At 53.1% G+C, this 19,289-nt stretch overlaps 1 protein-coding gene across 1 annotated transcript in view; it reads right to left on the reverse strand.

The window, feature by feature from the left end:
• Positions 1-4,584: 4,584 nt before the first annotated feature.
• tpo (thyroid peroxidase) overlaps positions 4,585-19,289 on the reverse strand; it is a 124,279-nt gene continuing 109,574 nt past the window's right edge. Inside the window, exon 15 of the mRNA XM_038798812.1 lies at positions 4,585-4,912. Coding sequence (XP_038654740.1) covers positions 4,905-4,912 — 8 coding nt within the window. The 3' untranslated portion in view covers positions 4,585-4,904. The remainder of the gene's footprint in view (positions 4,913-19,289) is intronic.

Here is a 19,289-nt window from a genome sequence, read left to right on the forward strand (position 1 = left end):
GAGATAATGAGACTCCTGAGGGAGTTAGGAGCCTTCTTGGGACATAAACGCAACCTGAGCAAGAGCAAATTCTTCCCGGTGAACCCCCAGGGAGGGAGGAACAGAGCTGGAAATGCTGCCATTGAAACTGGCCCAAACCAAGTTCAGATACCTGGGGATTCAGATAGCCTTCAACTGGACCTGGCTCCACAACCTGTCCAACCTGTTTGAGGAGGTGAAGAGGGACCTGCAGAGCTGGGACTCACGCCTACTCTCCCTGAAGGTGAGAGTTCAGACAATAAAAATTGACTTGCTACCAAGGATCTTCTTCACATTTAGCTCACACCCGATCTTCATCCTCAAAACCTTCTTCACTCAGGTGGACAAACTAATCTCTACCTTTGTGTAGGTGGGAAAAAACACCGGGATCCGCAAATCCATCCTACAGAGGTGCTCAGGGGCTTAGCATTTACGCACCTCCTGTTCGACCACTGGGCAGCAAATACGGAAAAGGTGTGGGGTTGCCTGGGGGAGCTGGGGTGGAATTGGTTTAGATGGAGGAGATCGCCTGTATTGGAACGTTCCTGAAGGTATTGGCCACTGCACCAATTCCATTTTCCACAGCCAAGTACTCAATGAACCCAGTAGTGGTAGCCACACTAAGAACATGGAAGATACCACTTCAAACTCAAAGACATGTCCATCTCTGTCCCCATTTGCAAAAACCATAGGTTCGTCCCGGTGAAAATGGACCCATGCACGCTAGAGAAGGGAGGAGGCGGTGTTGAAGGTCAAAGATCAAAGGTAGAATAGCAACCCTGGGAGAACTAACGGAGAAGCTCGAGCTCCTGAAAGATAGCGCGCTCCGACATCTCCAAATACGGGATTTCCTCCGCAAGGAAGCCCCATCGTTCCCCCACCTACCTAGACACACCCTACTTGACAGACTGTTATCACAGGAAGATTTAGGAGAGGGTAAGTGTGCAGACATATACGGATGACTGCTGGAGGAGGTAAGGGCCCCGCTGGATGAAAGGAGAGAGAAGTGGGTGGAAGAACGGGGCATCGAGATAGGGGAGGACTCTGGATAGAGATACTATGCAGGGTGAACTTCACCTCCTCATGCGTGAGGCTAAGACTGGCACAGATGAAGGTGGTACACAGGGCACACCTGACCAGGACACGCATGAGCGGGTTCTTCCCAGAGACAGAAGACAGATGCGGGCGGTATCAGGAGAGTTTGGTCAATCACTCCCACATATTTTGGTTTTGCCCAAGGCTGACCAGACTCTGGACTACATTCTTCGAGGCCATGTCCGAGGTCATGAGGGTTAAGGTGGAACCATGCCCATTAGTGATGGTCTTCAGAGTATCAAAGCTCTTCGAATGGAGGAGGTTGATGCCATTGCCTTCATCTCCATAATTTCCAGATGACAACTCCTGCTCGGTTGGAGATCAGCAGAGCTATCTAAGGCCTCAGAATGGCTGCCCAATCTGATGGAATTCGTGAGGCTCAAAAAATTTTTTTTTCCATCAGGCTACACCTCAGGTGGAGGCAGTTCACCACCATCTTCAAAGATCTGTTCATGACCAGCAACTATGGCGGATGGGGGAGCTAGCGGAAGTGGGGGAGGGAGGGGCTGAGGGAAAAGTGGGGAGGTAGGAGGGAGGGTTACACTCACTACGAAGAAATAAGTGGTTGCACTACACCCATGGCATGGGTGCTTAAAGGCAGTATTACAGTAACATTGCTCTGCGAATTGATGAATTTCCACCTTTCTTAGCTATCTCTAATGTTGTAATTTGTAAATATCTATCCTTTTCACGTTACTGTTGTGCACTTTGATTATATTTTGTTTATTTGTTTGTGATAAATTAAATCCTTCAATCAAATCGCTTAAAATAAATTACCTCAGAAATATGAGAGTTCACAGAATCACAGAACGATACAGCAGTGTTCTTCAAACTCGGGGCCGTGATGGGGTTTTATTCATTTTATTCATATTTTATTCATTTAATGATTTTTTTTCATTTATTTTATTCATTTTGTTTTTTTTTTTCACAAGTTCGAGGGGGGTTTATTTGATAAAATTTTACAGGACAGATAGAGACTCCATACAGGCCACTGTGGGGGCACTCCCCGGGGCCAGATCCCCCTGCGCCCCAATGAGGACTCTGCAGGCCGCCTGCAGAGCCAGGTCCCGCTGGTACGGACCTGGTTTGATTTACGCCGGCGGGACCGGCCGAAAACGGGTGGCCGCCGGGCGTATCGCGGGGCGGAGAATTGCCGGGGGGGGGGGACTGCTGCCAGCGGCCACTGACTGGCATGGCGCGATCCCTGCCCCCCGCCAAAACCCCGGCGCCGGAGATTTCGGCAGCCGGCATCGGGGCGGGATTCATGCCGTCCCCCGGCGATTCTCCAACCCGGCCGAGATATTTGCCGTTTTCTAATGTGGAGCTGGAGATTAATTGGATGAGGCTGCGTAGTCTTTAATGTTTTAGGGCTGGATTCTCCATTTGGGAGACCGGCAGGGTGGGCCGTACCGTGCCGAGGAGCGACGTGAACCAGTCCGGCGTCGGGCTGCCCGGAAGGTGCAGAATCCTCCGCACCTTCAGGGGCTAGGCCGGCGCTAGCGGGGTTAGCGTTGTGCCATCCGGTGTCGAGGGCCTTCACCGCCCGGCATGAGTTGGCGCAAGTGCGGCAGCATCAGCGTGTGCTGGCGTCATCTCAGCACATGTGCAGGGGGGGGTTCTTCTCCGTGCCGGCCATGGCGGACGGTTACAGCGTCCGGCGCGGAGCGAAAGAGTGCCCCCACTGCACAGGTCCACCCGTGGATCGGTGGGCCCTGATCGCGGGCCAGGCCACCGTGGGGGCTCCCCCCGGGGCCAGATCCACCTGTGACCCCCCCCCCCCCCGAGGTTTCCGCAGGCCGCCCACAGAGCTGGGACCCGCCGGTAAGGACCTGATCTAAATTACGCCGGCGGGATCGGCCGAAAACGGGCGGCTACTCGGCCCCTCTCAGGGCAGAGAATCGCCGGGGGGGGGGGGGGGGGGGCACTGCCAACGGCCCCCGACCGGCGCGACGCGATTCCTGCCCCCGCTGAAAATCCGGCACTGGAGAATCCGGCAGCCGGCGTCGGGGCGGGGTTAATACCGCCCCCCGGCGATACTCCGGCTCGGCGGGGGGGAGGGGGGAGGGGGGGGGGGGTCGGCGAATCCCGCCTGTAATGAGTGGGATGCTCCATCCTGGGACGCACGGATGGTTTTCCCCGGTGGAACAGAGAATCTTGCGTCGGAGTAAAATCGGGATCGGTGACCAAATCACGATGCTCTGACCTCCACCACTGGCGGCGAGACCGAGGTCCACGCCGCATGTCATCGGGAGCATTTAAATAAATGCAAATGGGTCTTAATGACTCATTTGCATCCATTTAGTGGGCCTGGCACTCTATGCTCTGGCCTTTCATGATAATTCAGTCCCCACGGCCAGGAATCACGTGGGCACCGATCACTTGTGGTCACTAGCAGCGTAGTCCTGGCATGGTGCATCTCACACTGGGCCAAAGGTGAAACCCCAATGTTTGTAACTATTGACCACATCAAAGGGAGGTAAGTGCATTCCAAGAACTAAGTGTATTCCAATCACTCAAGCGTGTGATATCGCTACTCTTACCTCTCTTTGATGTGGTCAATGTTTACAAACGTTGGGGTTTCACCACTTAGGCCACTGAACCATGAAGAAAGATGAATGAATCAAAGCTGCAGATGGGTTGTAGAAGCTGTCAATCACAGACCATTACTAGAAAGCTATGAATTGTTTGCAGCTAATAGATCTGTGGGGACCAGACACAGTTCACAGCTGTTCTCCTTCGAGCTTCGAGGAATGGTCTTGTGTAGCTTCCAGGTATGTGTTACAGCTTCCAGACTGGGGTCTCTTTTCTGGGGTGGGAGGTGTTGTGAGAGGTGGGGGGAGTCCCATTAGGCAAGGGATTCCTGTGGGGTGCCCTGTATTACAGTGGTCCCTGGGGGGGGGGGGGGTTCACTATGACATGGGTCCCAATGGGTGGGGTCTACCTATTACTGGGGTCCTGGTGGGGGGGAGGTCACCCTCCTAAATGGGGATGGGAGGGCACATAGGTAATCGGGTGGTGGGAGATACGTTACCCACTTGGCCCACGTCCACCACCACAAGGGCCATGCTGGTACAGACCACAAGTGATCCGCGTCCAAGTGATTCCTGGCCGCATATGATCATTAAGACCCATTTGATTTAATTTACATGCTCCCGCTGGCGTGAGGCGTGGACCTCAATTCCGGGGGCCGTGGCATCGCGCTCGGGCCAGCACCTGGCATCGATCCTGAATTTGACCCGATGCTCGATTCTCGATCCCATTGTGGAACATGATCCGGGCGTCCCTCGACGGAGAATCCATCCCATGATATTTGACCTGATTTTTACTTGTAGTTAAATGGCAAAACCTTGGAAAACTTGAGAGGCATAGGAGTACTGAAGTAATACATGTTGAGAATCTGGAAGACACAATACTGAGGCACTACAGCAGGATGATTTACTTACAGTGTTTACATGGAAAATTTGCATTATAAACATGGACACAAGAATTCAGAGAGGAAGCATCCGCTGACAGAAAATCTTACTCAGGTTGAAAACATCTGTGCCTTCAAACGGCTGATATATTCTGAGTTTATAGTGAAGAGACAGACCAAGTTATAGATGGACCCATGCAGAAAGTACATCATCACATTATTCAAGTGCACACATTATTTCCACATTGTTATCCAACAGATTTCTGGTAGTTGAAGATTTTCAAAACCACCCAGGAGGACTGAAAATTTCTCAAAGTCTTTGAGTTTTTATTTTTGTGATACAAAGATCAAATTCATTTAATTTTCAGATGAACCATCATCAACGTTCTAAGAAACAGAAAAAACAATTAATAATGGCATTGACAATATTCATGTCACATGTTGAGCTGCTTTAATGCTCAGTAACAATTTCAAGTTAATCACTAAGAACCGTCTAGCTGTGTGAAGCCATGATAACAATTCATTTCAAACATAAGTTAAAATTATCATTAATAAAATGGCCATCGGGAAAATCCTCTGCGTTTCCAATCTGCATTTATTCAGATTTGAAGGCTCCAGAGAATGTTTGGCAATTGCTCTTTGTACTGATATCAGATTGACATATTTTGACCATCTGGCGCGCTCCGATTGAATTCTCAGTGACAGCCACCTGGAAATACTGAAATGCGGGAAACAAGATCAAAGCTGGCATAACAGCAAACTTTTGGGATAACCATTTTTGTGGCTGTTACGGAGTAGGGACTGAAATAAGGGCAGGAGACCTTGACCTGGGTATACTGATCACCTGACTGAGAGTTTTCCGGCGGTGAGCTGTTCGTGGCGGAGGGATTCTTCCTTCCCGCTGCCTGTCCATGGGAATTACTACTGAAGCCACCCCACGATGCCGGGAAACCATGAGCAGGAAAAGAGAATCCCAATGGCTGGATAGTTCCAGCCATTATTTCATTGCTATATTTTGAGTGCTCTTGCAGCCACAGAACATGATGGGCACAGGCAACATGTTGAGCATCTGCAGCCTCGACCCCGATGACTTGTGCACAATTGCTTTTCTTTTCAATTTTTAAAGGTCTGAATTCACCAATGTACCTCCCACACATGTTTTTTCAATGCAGTGACATCAAAAGCCGCAACCAAGAGCTCTGATTATTGAAATATACCAAATCTGGAGTAAAAGTGAAGCAGATTTATGGAATTCTCTCTCGATTAGAGAATCATGTCAGCTTTTGCTGCACATTATTTCCCAGACTACAAACACGTGCTGGGCGCCGAACTGATCACGATGCTCCCGACCCGCGGCGCTTGACGTGATCTGAATCATGGCCTCACTGGGCATGAACCAGATCAGCCCATTTAACTGATCCTTAAAACTCATTTCAATATGCACAGTCCGGTTGAGGCTGGAGTCTCCCAGGCTCCCAGGATTCATCGGCCCCAGTGGCGCAGCGTGAGGCCGGCGCGAATCAGTACTGGTCTCCAACAGTGGAGACGAGGCGTGATGACCATGCCAGAGGGCCCAGAGGCCTTTGTAGCCCATGAGTGGTTGGGAATAGGGCAGAGCAGTGCCCTGGCACTGCTCCGGCACCTAGGCAATGCCACTGTGGTACACTGACAGTGCCAGGGGAAGTGCCAGGGTGGCAGGGACACTCTCAGGGTGTCAATGGGCACTGCCAAGGGGTGGGGCCTGAGGGGGACAATGGCCATGAAAGGGGGGGGGGGGGATTGAAGGGGAGGAGGCCTGAAGGGGCATATGAAGGGTGGGGACATGAAGGGTGGGGAGTATAAAGCGAGGTGTATAAAGGGAACACGCCAAGCCCCTCAACAGGGCAGGAGTGATGCCTCAGTACAGAAGGCCATTATGGCAGCCACCCATCCCGGCCCATGGGTGCACGCAATGAACATGGGCTTATAGATGCCCCCAACAACCCCCCCCCCCCCCCCCGCACCCACCACCCCACCCAACCGGCAGCCACCCACCCGGGGACCACCCAGGGCCACACCGACGGCAGCCCCCAGTGAGGGCAGTGCCATCCAACGTTGCCCCGACGGGCAGCAGGACCGGGGACACCGATGGGGCCAGGGTTTGGGGGTCAGGGGGGCGGCATGCTTGGGTGGGGCCCACGGTGCCAATCGGGGACACATGTAGCCCATGGCACCTGGTTGGGCATGGGTGTATGCGCCACGATAACATGATTGCCTTTCACCCCCGGCAGAAAATGATGGCTTTTGGACCTGCGATGCTGGCCGCTGTGGCATTGGTCACTGCCCTGAATGCAACCCTGTGGCAGCATGAGCATAGGCCGCTCAGAGAGGAGGCGGAGGCTGCAGTAGAGGAGCGGGCTGTAGAGGGGCAGGTGGCAGGTGCTAATGCTGGAGGGCTGGCCGCCCAACAGGCTGAGGAGGAGGAGGTGCCAAGGAGGCGCTGGATGAGGCCTCGCATGTACCACGGCCGCATGTCCTTTCAGGACCTTCCGGACTGGGCATTCAGAAGAAGACTGTGGTTGAGCAGGGAGACAGTGCAACATGTCTGCCACATGATGGCACACCAGGCACCGTGGGGGTATGGGTGAGGTCACCGCTACCGGTGGGCCTCAAGGTGACGGTCGCGCTGAACCTTTACGCGGCGGGGTCCTTCCAGTCGACGAGTGGGGACCTGTCCAGCATCTCCGAGGCCTCGCCGCACAGGTGTATCCGCGCTGTCACTGATGCTCTGTATTCCCAGGCAGAGTGGTACATACAGCACCCTGTGGGTGTACCAGGATGCCTGGGCAACAGGGTTTGCTGCCATCGCCGGCCTCCAGGGGGTCATCGATGGGGTGCCTGTCGCCCTACGGCCACCGGTGGATAACAGGCGGCTGTTCACCAACAGGAATGGCTACCACGCGATGAACATTCAGGTGGCCTGTGACCATCAGATGCCGATCCTGCACATCTGCGCCCAATTCTCGGGCAGTGTACATGACTCTTTCAGCTTGGCGCACTCAATGATCCCCGGCATGTCCGAAGGATTCCCCCCCCCTCCCCCCGCCGGCTGCAGGTCTGGTTGCTGGGCGACATAGGTTACCCATTGCAGTCGTGGCTGATGACGCCTATACGGAGGCCAGGCCGAAGCGGACATCCGCTACAGTGATGCCCATTGTGCGAGCAAGGGTGGTGGTCGAGAGGTGCTTTGGGGTCCTGAAGATGCGCTTCAGGTGCCTGGACCGCTCCGGAGGGGCCCTCCAGTACGAGGCCAGGAGGGTCACCCGCATCATGGTGGCCAGCTATGTCCTCCAGGAAGGAGCTGCGCTCCGAAAGCTCGTGTTTGAATCAAACCTGTTGGACTTTAACCTGGTGTTGTAAGACTTCTTACTGTGCTCACCCCAGTCCAACGCCGGCATCTCCACATCACAGTATAGCCCAGCAGACGGGCGATGTGCTGGAGCAGGATGAGGAGGAAGGGCAGGCATCGTCAGATGAGGAGGATGAGGGGGAGGGGGACAATGGGTGGGACATGGGGCCTGGCCAGGCACGGGAGGCCGCACAATGCTATCACCAGGGCCAGTGCGCACGGGATGCCCTCGTCGAGACATGTTTCACAGGAGGGAGGGGTAGCTGGTCAGGGGCACGGATACCACCATACCAAGCCCCTCACCCCTCACACCACCGACCACCCTCACCTCCCACCACCAAACACCCTCACCTCCCACACTACCGACCACCCTCACCTCCCACACCACCGAACACCCTCACCTCCCACTCCACCGAACACCCTCACCTCCCACACCACCGAACACCCTCACCTCCCACTCCACCGAACACCCTCACCTCCCACACCACCGAACACCCTCACCTCCCACACCACCGAACACCCTCACCTCCCACACCACCGAACACCCTCACCTCCCACACCACCGAACACCCTCACCTCCCACTCCACCGAACACCCTCACCTCCCACTCCACCGAACACCCTCACCTCCCACACCACCGAACACCCTCACCTCCCACTCCACCGAACACCCTCACCTCCCACACCACCGACCACCCTCACCTCCCACACCACCGAATACCCTCACCCCCCACACCACCGAACACCCTCACCCCCACACCACCGACCACCCTCACCCCCCACACCACCGAACACCCTCACCCCCCACACCACCGAACACCCTCACCTCCCACACCACCGAACACCCTCACCTCCCACACCACCGAACACCCTCACCTCCCACTCCACCGAACACCCTCACCCCCCACACCACCGAACACCCTCACCTCCCACACCACCGAACACCCTCACCTCCCACACCACCGAACACCCTCACCTCCCACTCCACCGAACACCCTCACCTCCCACTCCACCGAACAGCCTCACCTCCCACACTACCAAACCACCCGCATGCACACCGCCGTTGTTATTTACACTTGCGGCCCTACGAGCTGGGGGCCCTGGGTCGGTAGTGACAGTATGTCTAGTTCATGGGATGGAGGATGATGGCGGCCTGCTCTGCCATGAGCTCTGTGCTCAACATGGTTTGACAATGTCTGACTCATGCCCACAGTAGCACATTCCACCTATATGATCCCTGCATGCGAGCTGGCTAGTCCAGTTGGGGACGGTCGGGCGAGGGTGGGGGTAGCTACATGGTCCACCCAGTGTGCTTCACTCATCCCAAACCCTCCCAATCCCACTGGCCAGCACTGACCGTCCCACCCTACACCCATCAGACAGAGCACCAAGGCAGTTTGAACAGTATGAACATGTGTTTATTGTGAACAAATATAGACAGCCTGTGCCCGAGCCCCTAAGTCACGAATGTCCTGTTTGCCTGGGCGCAAAACGACATCCACTTTGACATGGACTAAGCCCAACAGCATGCCTGGATTCTCTGCCATTTGCAGGATGCCACAGTTCCAGGGCGTAGTGAATGGCTCGCATGTTGCCCTGCGTAACCGGGCCATCTGGGAGTGCCCTACAGTAACAGAAAGGGGTTCCACTGAACGTACAGCTCGTGTGTGACCACCCCCACATGCAGTGTGCACGCTTCCCAGAGTGTGCACGACAGCTACATTCCGGGGAAATCGGACATCCTCGGCCTCTTCACGACCACCCAGGATAGGTGGTTGGCTCTGGGGGATAAGGGCCACCCGCTGAGGGTGATGATGCCAGCACGGAGACTGGAGACCCGGTACAACAAGACCCATGCGGCCAACCGGGCTGTCATTGAGCAGTGCATCGGACTCCTGAAGGTGCGATTCCGATGCCTCGATCGTTCCGGTGGTGCACTGTACCACTTTGTGGTATCTGCTGTGTCCTTCACAACCTCGTATAGCAGCGGGCAACCTGATGGAGGTTGGCGATGAGGAACATGTGCCCACCTCTGAGGAGGAGGATGATGAGGATGAAGAGGAGGGCGAGTATGACAAGGTGGTGCAGGACCAGCAAGAGCTGGAGGACGATCCCAGAGGGAAACCGGAAGACCATCCGAAGACTGCAGGACAGGCGGCAGCGGCGAGGGCCCGGCAAGGCCGGAGGTCCAGGAATACCCTCATATTCACCCTGTTCACATCGGATATGTCCCGATGTGTCACCCCTCACAGCCATTCCCACTCTCCCAGGGTATGTGTTACATCACTCCAGGGTGCCGGGATGGTGTTGGCATTGTTAGTGGGTCACTGTCGAGGGCAAAGGTTAATGATAACCCGCAGGGAGCTGAGCGCCAGTGCTCCTCAATCTATGGCCATAGTCTGACCCCTGCCTGCCTGTTGAGTGCTCTCTCACACCCATCACCTGCACACGGTGTGCCCGGGGAGGGTGGTTATCCCTGGACAGATGGACCAAGGGTTTGGAGGTTGGCCCTTATTGCAGAAGAAAGTACTAGCGGCGCCATACTGGTTGCGTTAAATGATTTTTAATGTGTAATACAATTCCCCACTTTGTAGATGGTGCCGCCCCACTCTTGCCACCACAGCCCCTCACCCCCTACCTACTCCCACTCTCTCCCCCCTCGCCTGCTGCTCTCAGTGATCCTCGATGTTCTTGGCCTTTCTATGTCGACTGCTATATCTAGGTGTCTCCCCAGGTTGCATATCTGAGCTGCATCGCGATGCGGCCTCATCAAAGGATGAAACTCGGGGGAGCTGGGGGCCACCATTGCCACTCCATGGGACGGCACCCAGCGCCCCCTCCTCCCAGTCGGTGCCCATAGGGCCCTGGAGTTCATCTTGAGATGGAGGGGCAGCTAGTTCGAGCCCCGGCTGCCCCTGAATCATCTGGCTCTGCCAGACCTGGCAGCTTCCTACAGTCTACACCATTGTGTCGACGCCCTCGGCAATGCTCCTCAATGACTGAGCCATGCTCTGCAATACCCACCTGCGACTGGGCACAAGCTCTGCAGCGCTTCAGCGCTTCCCATCTGAGAGCGGGACATGTCACACAGATCCTCATTAAGGTCAGCCTGGTACTGGGTCACATCCCCAAGCAAGGCAGACATTCTGCCGAGACCCTCAGCCATGGCCGTCACCGATTGCGCGACACCTTGGACACCATCAATCATGGTGCCGATGTCGTGCTCTAGTCCCTCCACTGCGGTCTCCACCCTAGCAGTGTTGGCCTCAGTGTCATACATTGCCGATGACATCTTCTGTGCTCGTAGCCACTGGAGCTCCTCCAATTGGCTGTAGAGGTGTTTGAGTGTCGATGACATCTTCCTTTGAATGTCCCAGCCACATCCTAACGTTTCCAACAGCTCCGGGTAAACCTGTTCCAGAGGCTCAGCATCAGTCTGGGACCCAGCTGGGTCCTGGGATCCAGAAGCCCTCTGACTGCTGTGTCGCCTGGGGATTCCTGTCTCCACCTGATGTGCATCAGCAGGTGTGTGGTGCTCTCCAGATTGTGCCCCAGAAGCCTGACAAACATTTCCCACCGACGTGCATATATCTGCGCTGGTGGAGGGTGGGGATGATAGCTGTGATGCCTCGATCATGTCTTCCTCAGAGCTCTCCGCCAAGGTGTTCTCCTGGGAGGCTGGAGAGGGTGACACCCGGGATGGGCCGGCGCCATTGGCTGGCGGACCTGCTGGCGAACAGACATGTGGTCAGTGGGAGGAATGGGTCAGTCAGTAAGGCTATCACTACTCACATTTGATAGGCCCTCCGGGTGTGGCCCGTCGGTTCCTCACTTCTGTGGCTTCTGCCAACCTACGCTTTGGCGACAGCTCTGTCCTCGGCCACCAGTGCAACCTTCAGAGCCCTTTCCTCGAAGGTAGTGAAGATTCGTAAGTCCGGCACCCCGCCGCCAGTCTGGGCCCTCTCCCGACGGTTGTGCGAGAGCTTCTCCTGTGGGGACTCGGACAAGGCATCATTAGCCACAGGCGTGATTCACAGTGGTGGGTGTGAAGGCAGCAATAGGGGGGGGTGTTGAAGGGAGAGGGGGGTGCGAAGGGAAGGTTGTGAGCCGTACGGGGTATGCTCTCCTGGGGACAGAAAGGCGTTGGTGTCTTTTCGTCCATGCTGCTTGGTGTAGGTCGTTAACCTGTTTACAGCACTGGAGGCCAGTCCTCCTGTTCATGCTAGCTAGCGCGGTCCCAGCGAGCCTTCATTTGTGGCGGGAAGCACATGGGGGTCATCTTAAGTGGACCAATTTACATTGAATAACGTTGCCAGCCTCGCTGGGCTGAGCACCGGGAAGCTCGCAGCAATTCCCACTCGCTACCGCAATAAGACATCTTTCCGGAGAATCACGTCCTTAGTCATTTTCTGGGAGAAATTCACCCAATATCGCACATTAGAATTTTGAAAAGGCTGATTGTGGTTCCAGATAGGCTGTGGCTTACAATAGCCGGAAATCAAAACACCACCATGAAGATTCGAGCACTGGAGGCACAAAAGGGTACACCAGAGACAGGCGATGAGTGAGCAATGTCACTAATTGCACAGACACAAACTAATTGTCCTGGCACAGGTTGTGATGACAGCTTATTGACATTTTTGGAGGACGAACCGCACATGTGTGATGAATGAGTTCACGTACACAACAGTTCCTGGCACCTGTTCATGAATAACAGTAACCACGATTTTGTAAGTGGATTCTGACAAGAGCACATCATCCTGAAGTGTCAGAAAACAAGAATATTCCTGGGTCAGTGCTGGGGGCAGTTCCGGGTGGCAATGCCAGGGTGCCAGTTGGCAGTGCCAGGGAAGGGGGCTTCAGTTGCGGAGGCCCTGGCAGGGGACTCCCAGCATGGTGGGGGGGAGCCCATTGTCCTGGGGGGCTTCCACGTCGGAGGTGCAGCCATCAACTGACCCAGGCGTGCCTCATTCCTGCGCCGTGCGGCAGCCGTCCAGCTCCGGAGGACCATGCTGTTACTTCTGTAGTCAGGGCCAGCACCCCAGACAGCGTTGCCCGGCTCGCAACTCCACGTGTGGCAAGAAGGGGCACTACGACACGGTATGCCTAGCTAAGCCTAAAAATCAAAATTAAAAAACAAAAGCCTGTCAAGCCCAGTCTGAGACTCAGACCCCGCAGCGTGGCATTGTGCCTGCCCAGAGTGCCCTCTGCTGACGCGCCAATCGCCGCGTGCGATTCACGGGGGCCACCATCTTGTCTGACGTCATTGACACTGAACGCCGCGTGCGATCCATGGGGGCTGCCATTTTGTCTGACTTCATCAATGCCGCCATTTTGCGACCAGCATCGCCATCAACTCAGCTCCATTCAACTTGACCAGTCCCGGCCTTGCCATCTTCAAAGATTGATGATGGCCATCAGCCTCAACAGGCAGGAGACGTCCCGCCTCTTCGACTCTGAGAGCACGGATAGCTTCGTCCACCCGGACATGGTAAGGCGCTGTTCCCTCCGGGCCCTCCACATCTTACAAGTCATATCCCTAGCTTCCGGATCGCACTCCGTGCAGATCCGGGGGTACTGCACCACCAACCTGGCAATACAGGGCGTTGAATATGTCAATTTCAAACTCTACATCCTCCCCCTTCTCTGCGCCCCTCTCCTACTGGGTTGAGACTTTCAGTGCAACCTCCGTAGTCTAACCCTGAAGTTCGGCGGACCCCTGCCCCCTCTCACCGTCTGTAGCCTGACAACCCTGAAGGTCACCCCTCCCTAGCTCTTCGCGAACCTCACCCCAGACTGTAAACCCGTCGCCACCCGGAGCAGACAGCACAGTGCTCATGACAAGGCCTTCATCAGCTCAGAGGTCCAGCGACTCCTGAGGGAAAGGATCATTGAGGCCAGTAATAGTCCCCGGAGAGCACAAGTGGTCGTCAGGTCTGGGGAGAAGCACCGGATGGTCATCGACTCCAGTCAGATGATCAACCGGTACACCATGCTGGGAGTCCCCTGCCAGGGCCTCCGCAACTGAAGCCCCCTTCCCTGGCACTGCCAACTGGCACCCTGGCATATGCGTGCCCCCTCCCTCGCATATCTGACATGGTCAATCAGATTGTGCAGTATCGGGTCTTCTCTACGGCCTAACTTGAAGTCCGCGTACCAGCAGCTTCCTATCCGGCAGGAGGACGGCCAATACACTGCCTTTGAGGCAGATGGCCGTCTCTTCCATTTCCTCAGCGTCCCCTTCGGCGTCAACAACGGGGTTTCGGTCTTCCAATGAACGATGGACCGAATGGTCGACCAGTACGGGCTGTGGGCCACGTTCCCGGACTTGGATAATGTTACCATCTGCGGCAATGACCTGCAGGACCATGACACTAACCTTCAAAAATTCCTCCGCACCGCCCGATTCCTTAATTTGACATAAAATAAGGAGAAATGTGTTTTCCGCACAACCCGGCTAGCCATCCTCGGCTATGTCGTGGAAAACGGCGGCCTAGGGCCTGACCCTGAACGCATGCGCCCCCTCCTGCAACTCCCCCTTCCCCACTGCCCGAAGGCCCTGAAAAGGTGCTTGGGGTGTGGTGATCACAAGTTAACTAGATGCAATTCAACTGAGCAAACACTAGAGGGGGCACGGGAGAGCCATATAAATAGACGGGGACAGGAAGTGAGGACACACTTCACGGAGGGCAGAACTTGGAGCAGGACACACACACACGCCAGCTAGGAGCACTGAAGGTAGCCGTAGGTAACAGCTCTGAAGAGAGAACGAACTCACAATAAAGCATCTTCTCCACATTTGAGACTACGAGCTTTATTAAGACACGAGTAACAACACATGGTACCCAGGAGTGGCTTCAGACGCTTACTACAGGACAACTCAGTGGCAGATACAGAAAGCTCAAAATGGCATGGAAATCTCCTACTGGACATTTGACTTGGAAGACATCGCTAATTCGAGGATGTGGATTGGATACCCAGATCAGCTGGACCAGACTGGCGTTGTAAGAAATGTCTGGAAAAGGTTTAAACAAATGTTCGATATTTATCTCACAGCTAATGATGTACAAGAAGCCTCAGACAACATTAAAATAGCAATTCTCACCGCAGGGCCTGTAAATAGGAAAGTGTATAATGGATTTAAATACTCAAAAGATGAAGACAGAAACAGCTTACAAACGTTACTAAACAAATTTGAAGAGTACTGTGAGAAATTTGAACAGCAAGGCATGCTCAGAGTCCAAACTGCACAGAGACTGAGTGATGCAAAACTTAAAAAATCACGGAAAGAACAAGAAATCGCGAATGAAAAGTACAGATCAAAAAGAAGAAATAACAAGAATTTCTCACAAAGCCAAAACGCTGAAACCCTGTCCAGATCAGGAAGAGAAGATAACTTACAACTTTTAGAAATCCAGTCCTGGTGGGAAAGAAAAATCCCTGAAATCCGCGAAAAACGCGAAAAAATGGCGTCGCAGCACATTTTGCAGTCTCCGGTAAGCAAAGAACTACAAATCGCGTCTGCGCATGCGCCGGAACCGGAAGCCGCGCATGCGCAGTTTAAAAAAGATCGCGGTGCTGATCGTTATGCGCATGCGCAGTCAAAAAAAGTCTTGATCGCGGATCGTCATGCGCATGCGCAAGCCGCGCATGCGCAATGGACACAGAACCGCACAGGGAAGGAAAGCCGATTTGCGCATGCGCAATTCATTCCTACGCGTGACGTCATGACGTCTGAGCATCCCGACCACACCCACTTAAAAGGGAAATGCCCGAAAATTGAAAATAAGACACTTAAAGTGGTAAACACAAATTTTCTTGCCTCAGAACACAGAAAAACGCCTGAACTTAAACCAACAGTTAAAAACAACTTGCACAACACCCTGAAAAAAGCAGTCTGCACCACCCAAAGTGAAGAGAACAAAAAGAATTCCTAAACAACAAAAGATGATTTGTTTTTCGAAGATTACCTCTCAGACATGGCTGAGACAGTCGGATATGCTTATCACAGCATCAGCGACACGGTCGCAAAGTTCAACACAAATCAACTTGTGGTAGAAGAATCCAACCAGGATGATTTGGTTTTCGAAGAATACTACTCAGACACAGCTGAGTCAGTCGGATATGCTTATCACAGCATCAGCGACATGGTCGCAAAGTTCAACACGAATCAACTCGTGGTAGAAGAAGCCAACGAAGATGAAATGGGTATCAAAGAATACTACTCAGACATGGAGGAGTTATTTGGACATGCTGATCACAGCATCAGCGACACCGTTGCAAAGCTCAACACGACTCTACTCATGGTAGATGAATCCAACACCATGATGCCATGGCAGCTCGTCGATACATTGGATGACAGCAATACCCTAGACGAAGACGACGCCACACAGAGAGCACAGGAAGACTCCACAGAGCAAGCGATGACAGGCTCCACAGTGCGAGTGATGAAAGACTCCAAAAGGGATGCAAGCAAACACTCCCTGGCGAACACCATGCATGAACAAGATGATGCAGGTAAACCCGCTGTATCTGAGCAACCGCAAGCAGACTATGAAAGTCTACCAAGCTCACAGGAACAAAAAGAAGACAATGCACCTCTACCCACTGCATGCGAAGACAGTGACAAGGTGATCACACTCGACGTACAGGATCACAGCGAGACTGACAGTTCTCAGCTTGTCTGTACCGACGCGCAGAGCGAAAACAGTAACAAGGTGATCGCACTCGACGTACAGGATCACAGCGAGACTGACAGTTCTCAGCTTGTCTGTACAGAAGCACAGAGTCGGGCCACCCAACAGTCCAGAGAGACGACGCCGAAAGAAAACATGCAGATTTTGACTCCAGAAGAGGAGCACCTGGAGTCCAGAGAGACAACGCCGAAAGAAACCATGCAGATTCTGACTCCAGAAGAGGAGCACCTGGAGTCCAGAGAGACCAAGCCAAAAGAAACCATGCAGATTTTGACTCCAGAAGAGGAGCACCTGGAGTCCAGTGAGACAACATCAACGGAAATCATGAAGATTTCAACTCCAGAAGCGGAGCACCAAGAGTCCGGAGACACCACGTCAACTGAAATCATGCAGATTTGGACTCCAGAAGAGGAGCGCCAGAAGTCCACAGACACCACATCAATTGTAATCATGGAGGTTTTGACTCCAGAAGAGGAGCGCCAAGAATCCAGAGACACCTCGTCAAACGAAATCGAGAAGAATTTGACTCCGGAAGAGGAGCACCAAAAAAGCAAAGATGAGGAATCCAATTCTCCACAAATGATTGATGTCACCTGCACCGATGCAACATCAGATCATTCGCACCACTCTCGAGACGAAATGCTCAATGACTCAAATTATCCACTCGGGACACGAATAGAGTATAACAAGAAAAACAAAAGTCAAAAGAAGCACAGCAGAAACGGGACAAACAACAGCAAGAACAAAAGCAACATGAAGCGCGACAAGACCAACAACAATAGCAAGAAGCACAGCAGAAACGAGAACGACAACAGAAAGAACAAAAGCAACATGAAGCGCGACAAGACAAACAACAAAGTCAGGCACAAAGATAGCGACAACGACAGAGACAGAAACAACAAGAACGGCAACGAAAACAACAAAGTCAGGAACAAAGATAGCGACAACACCAAAGACAGAAACGACAAAAACAGCAACACGAACGGCAACGAAAACAACAAAGTCAGGAACAACGACAGTGCCAACACCAAAGACAGAAACGACAAAAACAGCAACAAGTACGGCAACGAAAACAACAAAAACAGGAACGACAGAAACAACAGCAATGAAACAACGACTTGTACACAATGGTACTACTCGGCACATGAAGGACAATGCCACAGCACACTGCAAAACGATGACAAGACTACAAACATATCATGGGATGACAACGAATCGCACAAACTCACGTCTGCTCCAGAACGAGCAAGCACACCAGCATCCAAGGCGGATGAGACAATAAATCAACACCACAAGCACAGAAAAAAGTCCATGCCAGTCAACATCAGTGAGGTGACCATGCAAACACCTCGGGATGATGCATTGGGTACTTAAAATAACAAGGAACACCAACAACATTCACAGTGGACTTGCAATATCAATATCACCACGTCATCAACAACAAAAATAAAAAAAAGCTCTGAACAAATTCATCAAGTTTGGACTCATAAATGTTTTTTATTAAGATTGGACATATAACTACATTGGCTTTGTACAATATGCAATAGCACCATCACCTGTATAGATACGCATATCATAAGTAACTGTTTTCTATAATTTTCTTTAACAATGTACAGCAAATATGTAAAGAGAAAAAGGGGGATGTGGTGATCGTAGATTGACTAGATACAAAACAACTGAGCAAACACCAGAGGGAGAGCTATAAATACAATGGGACAGGATGTACAATTTTCTTTAACGATGTACAGAAAATATGTAAAGAGAAAAAGGGGGATGTGGTGATCACAAGTTAACTAGATGCAATACAACTGACCAAACACCAGAGGGGGCACGGGAGAGCCATATAAATAGACGGGGACAGGAAGTGAGGACACACTTCACAGAGGGCAGAACTTGGAGCAGGACACACACACACGCCAGCTAGGAGCACTGAAGGTAGCCATAGGTAACAGCTCTGAAGAGAGAACGAACTCACAATAAAGCATCTTCTCCACATTTGAGACTACGAGCTTTATTAAGACACGAGTAACAACACATGGGGTTCTTCTCCTACTATGCCCAGTGGGTCCCCAACTACGTGGACAAAGCCCGCCCATTCATTAAGTCCACCACTTTTCCCTTGACGGCTGAGGCCCGCCTGGCCTTCAACTTCACGATGCACGCCGTAGACGAATCCATCCCATTCCAGGTGGAAAGCGATGCGTCTGACTTTGCCCTGGCAGCCACTCTTCACCAGGCAGGGAGGCCTGTCGCCTTTTTTTCCCGTACCCTCCATGCCTCCGAAATTCGACACTCCTCTGTTGAAAAGGAGGCGCAAGCCATTGTGGAAGCTGTGCGGCACTGGAGGCATTACCTGGCCGGCAGGAGATTCACTCTCCTCACAGACCGATGGTCGGTTGCCTTCATGTTCAACAACACGCAGCGGGGCAAAATTAAGAACGACAAGATTTTGCGGTGTAGGATCGAGCTCTCCACCTATAACTATGACATCTTGAATCATCCTGGAAGCTCAATGAGCCCCCAGATGCCCTGTCCCATGGCACCTGTGGCAACGCGCAGGTAGACCGGTTATGGGCTATCCACAATGACCTCTGTCACCTGCTGGTCACCCGGCTTCTCCACTTTGTCAAGGCCCGCAACCTGCCTTACTCCACTGAGGAGGTCAAGGTCATGACGAGGGA

This window comes from Scyliorhinus canicula, chromosome 6, assembly GCF_902713615.1.
Source record: "Scyliorhinus canicula chromosome 6, sScyCan1.1, whole genome shotgun sequence".
NCBI classification, from domain to species: domain Eukaryota; kingdom Metazoa; phylum Chordata; class Chondrichthyes; order Carcharhiniformes; family Scyliorhinidae; genus Scyliorhinus; species Scyliorhinus canicula.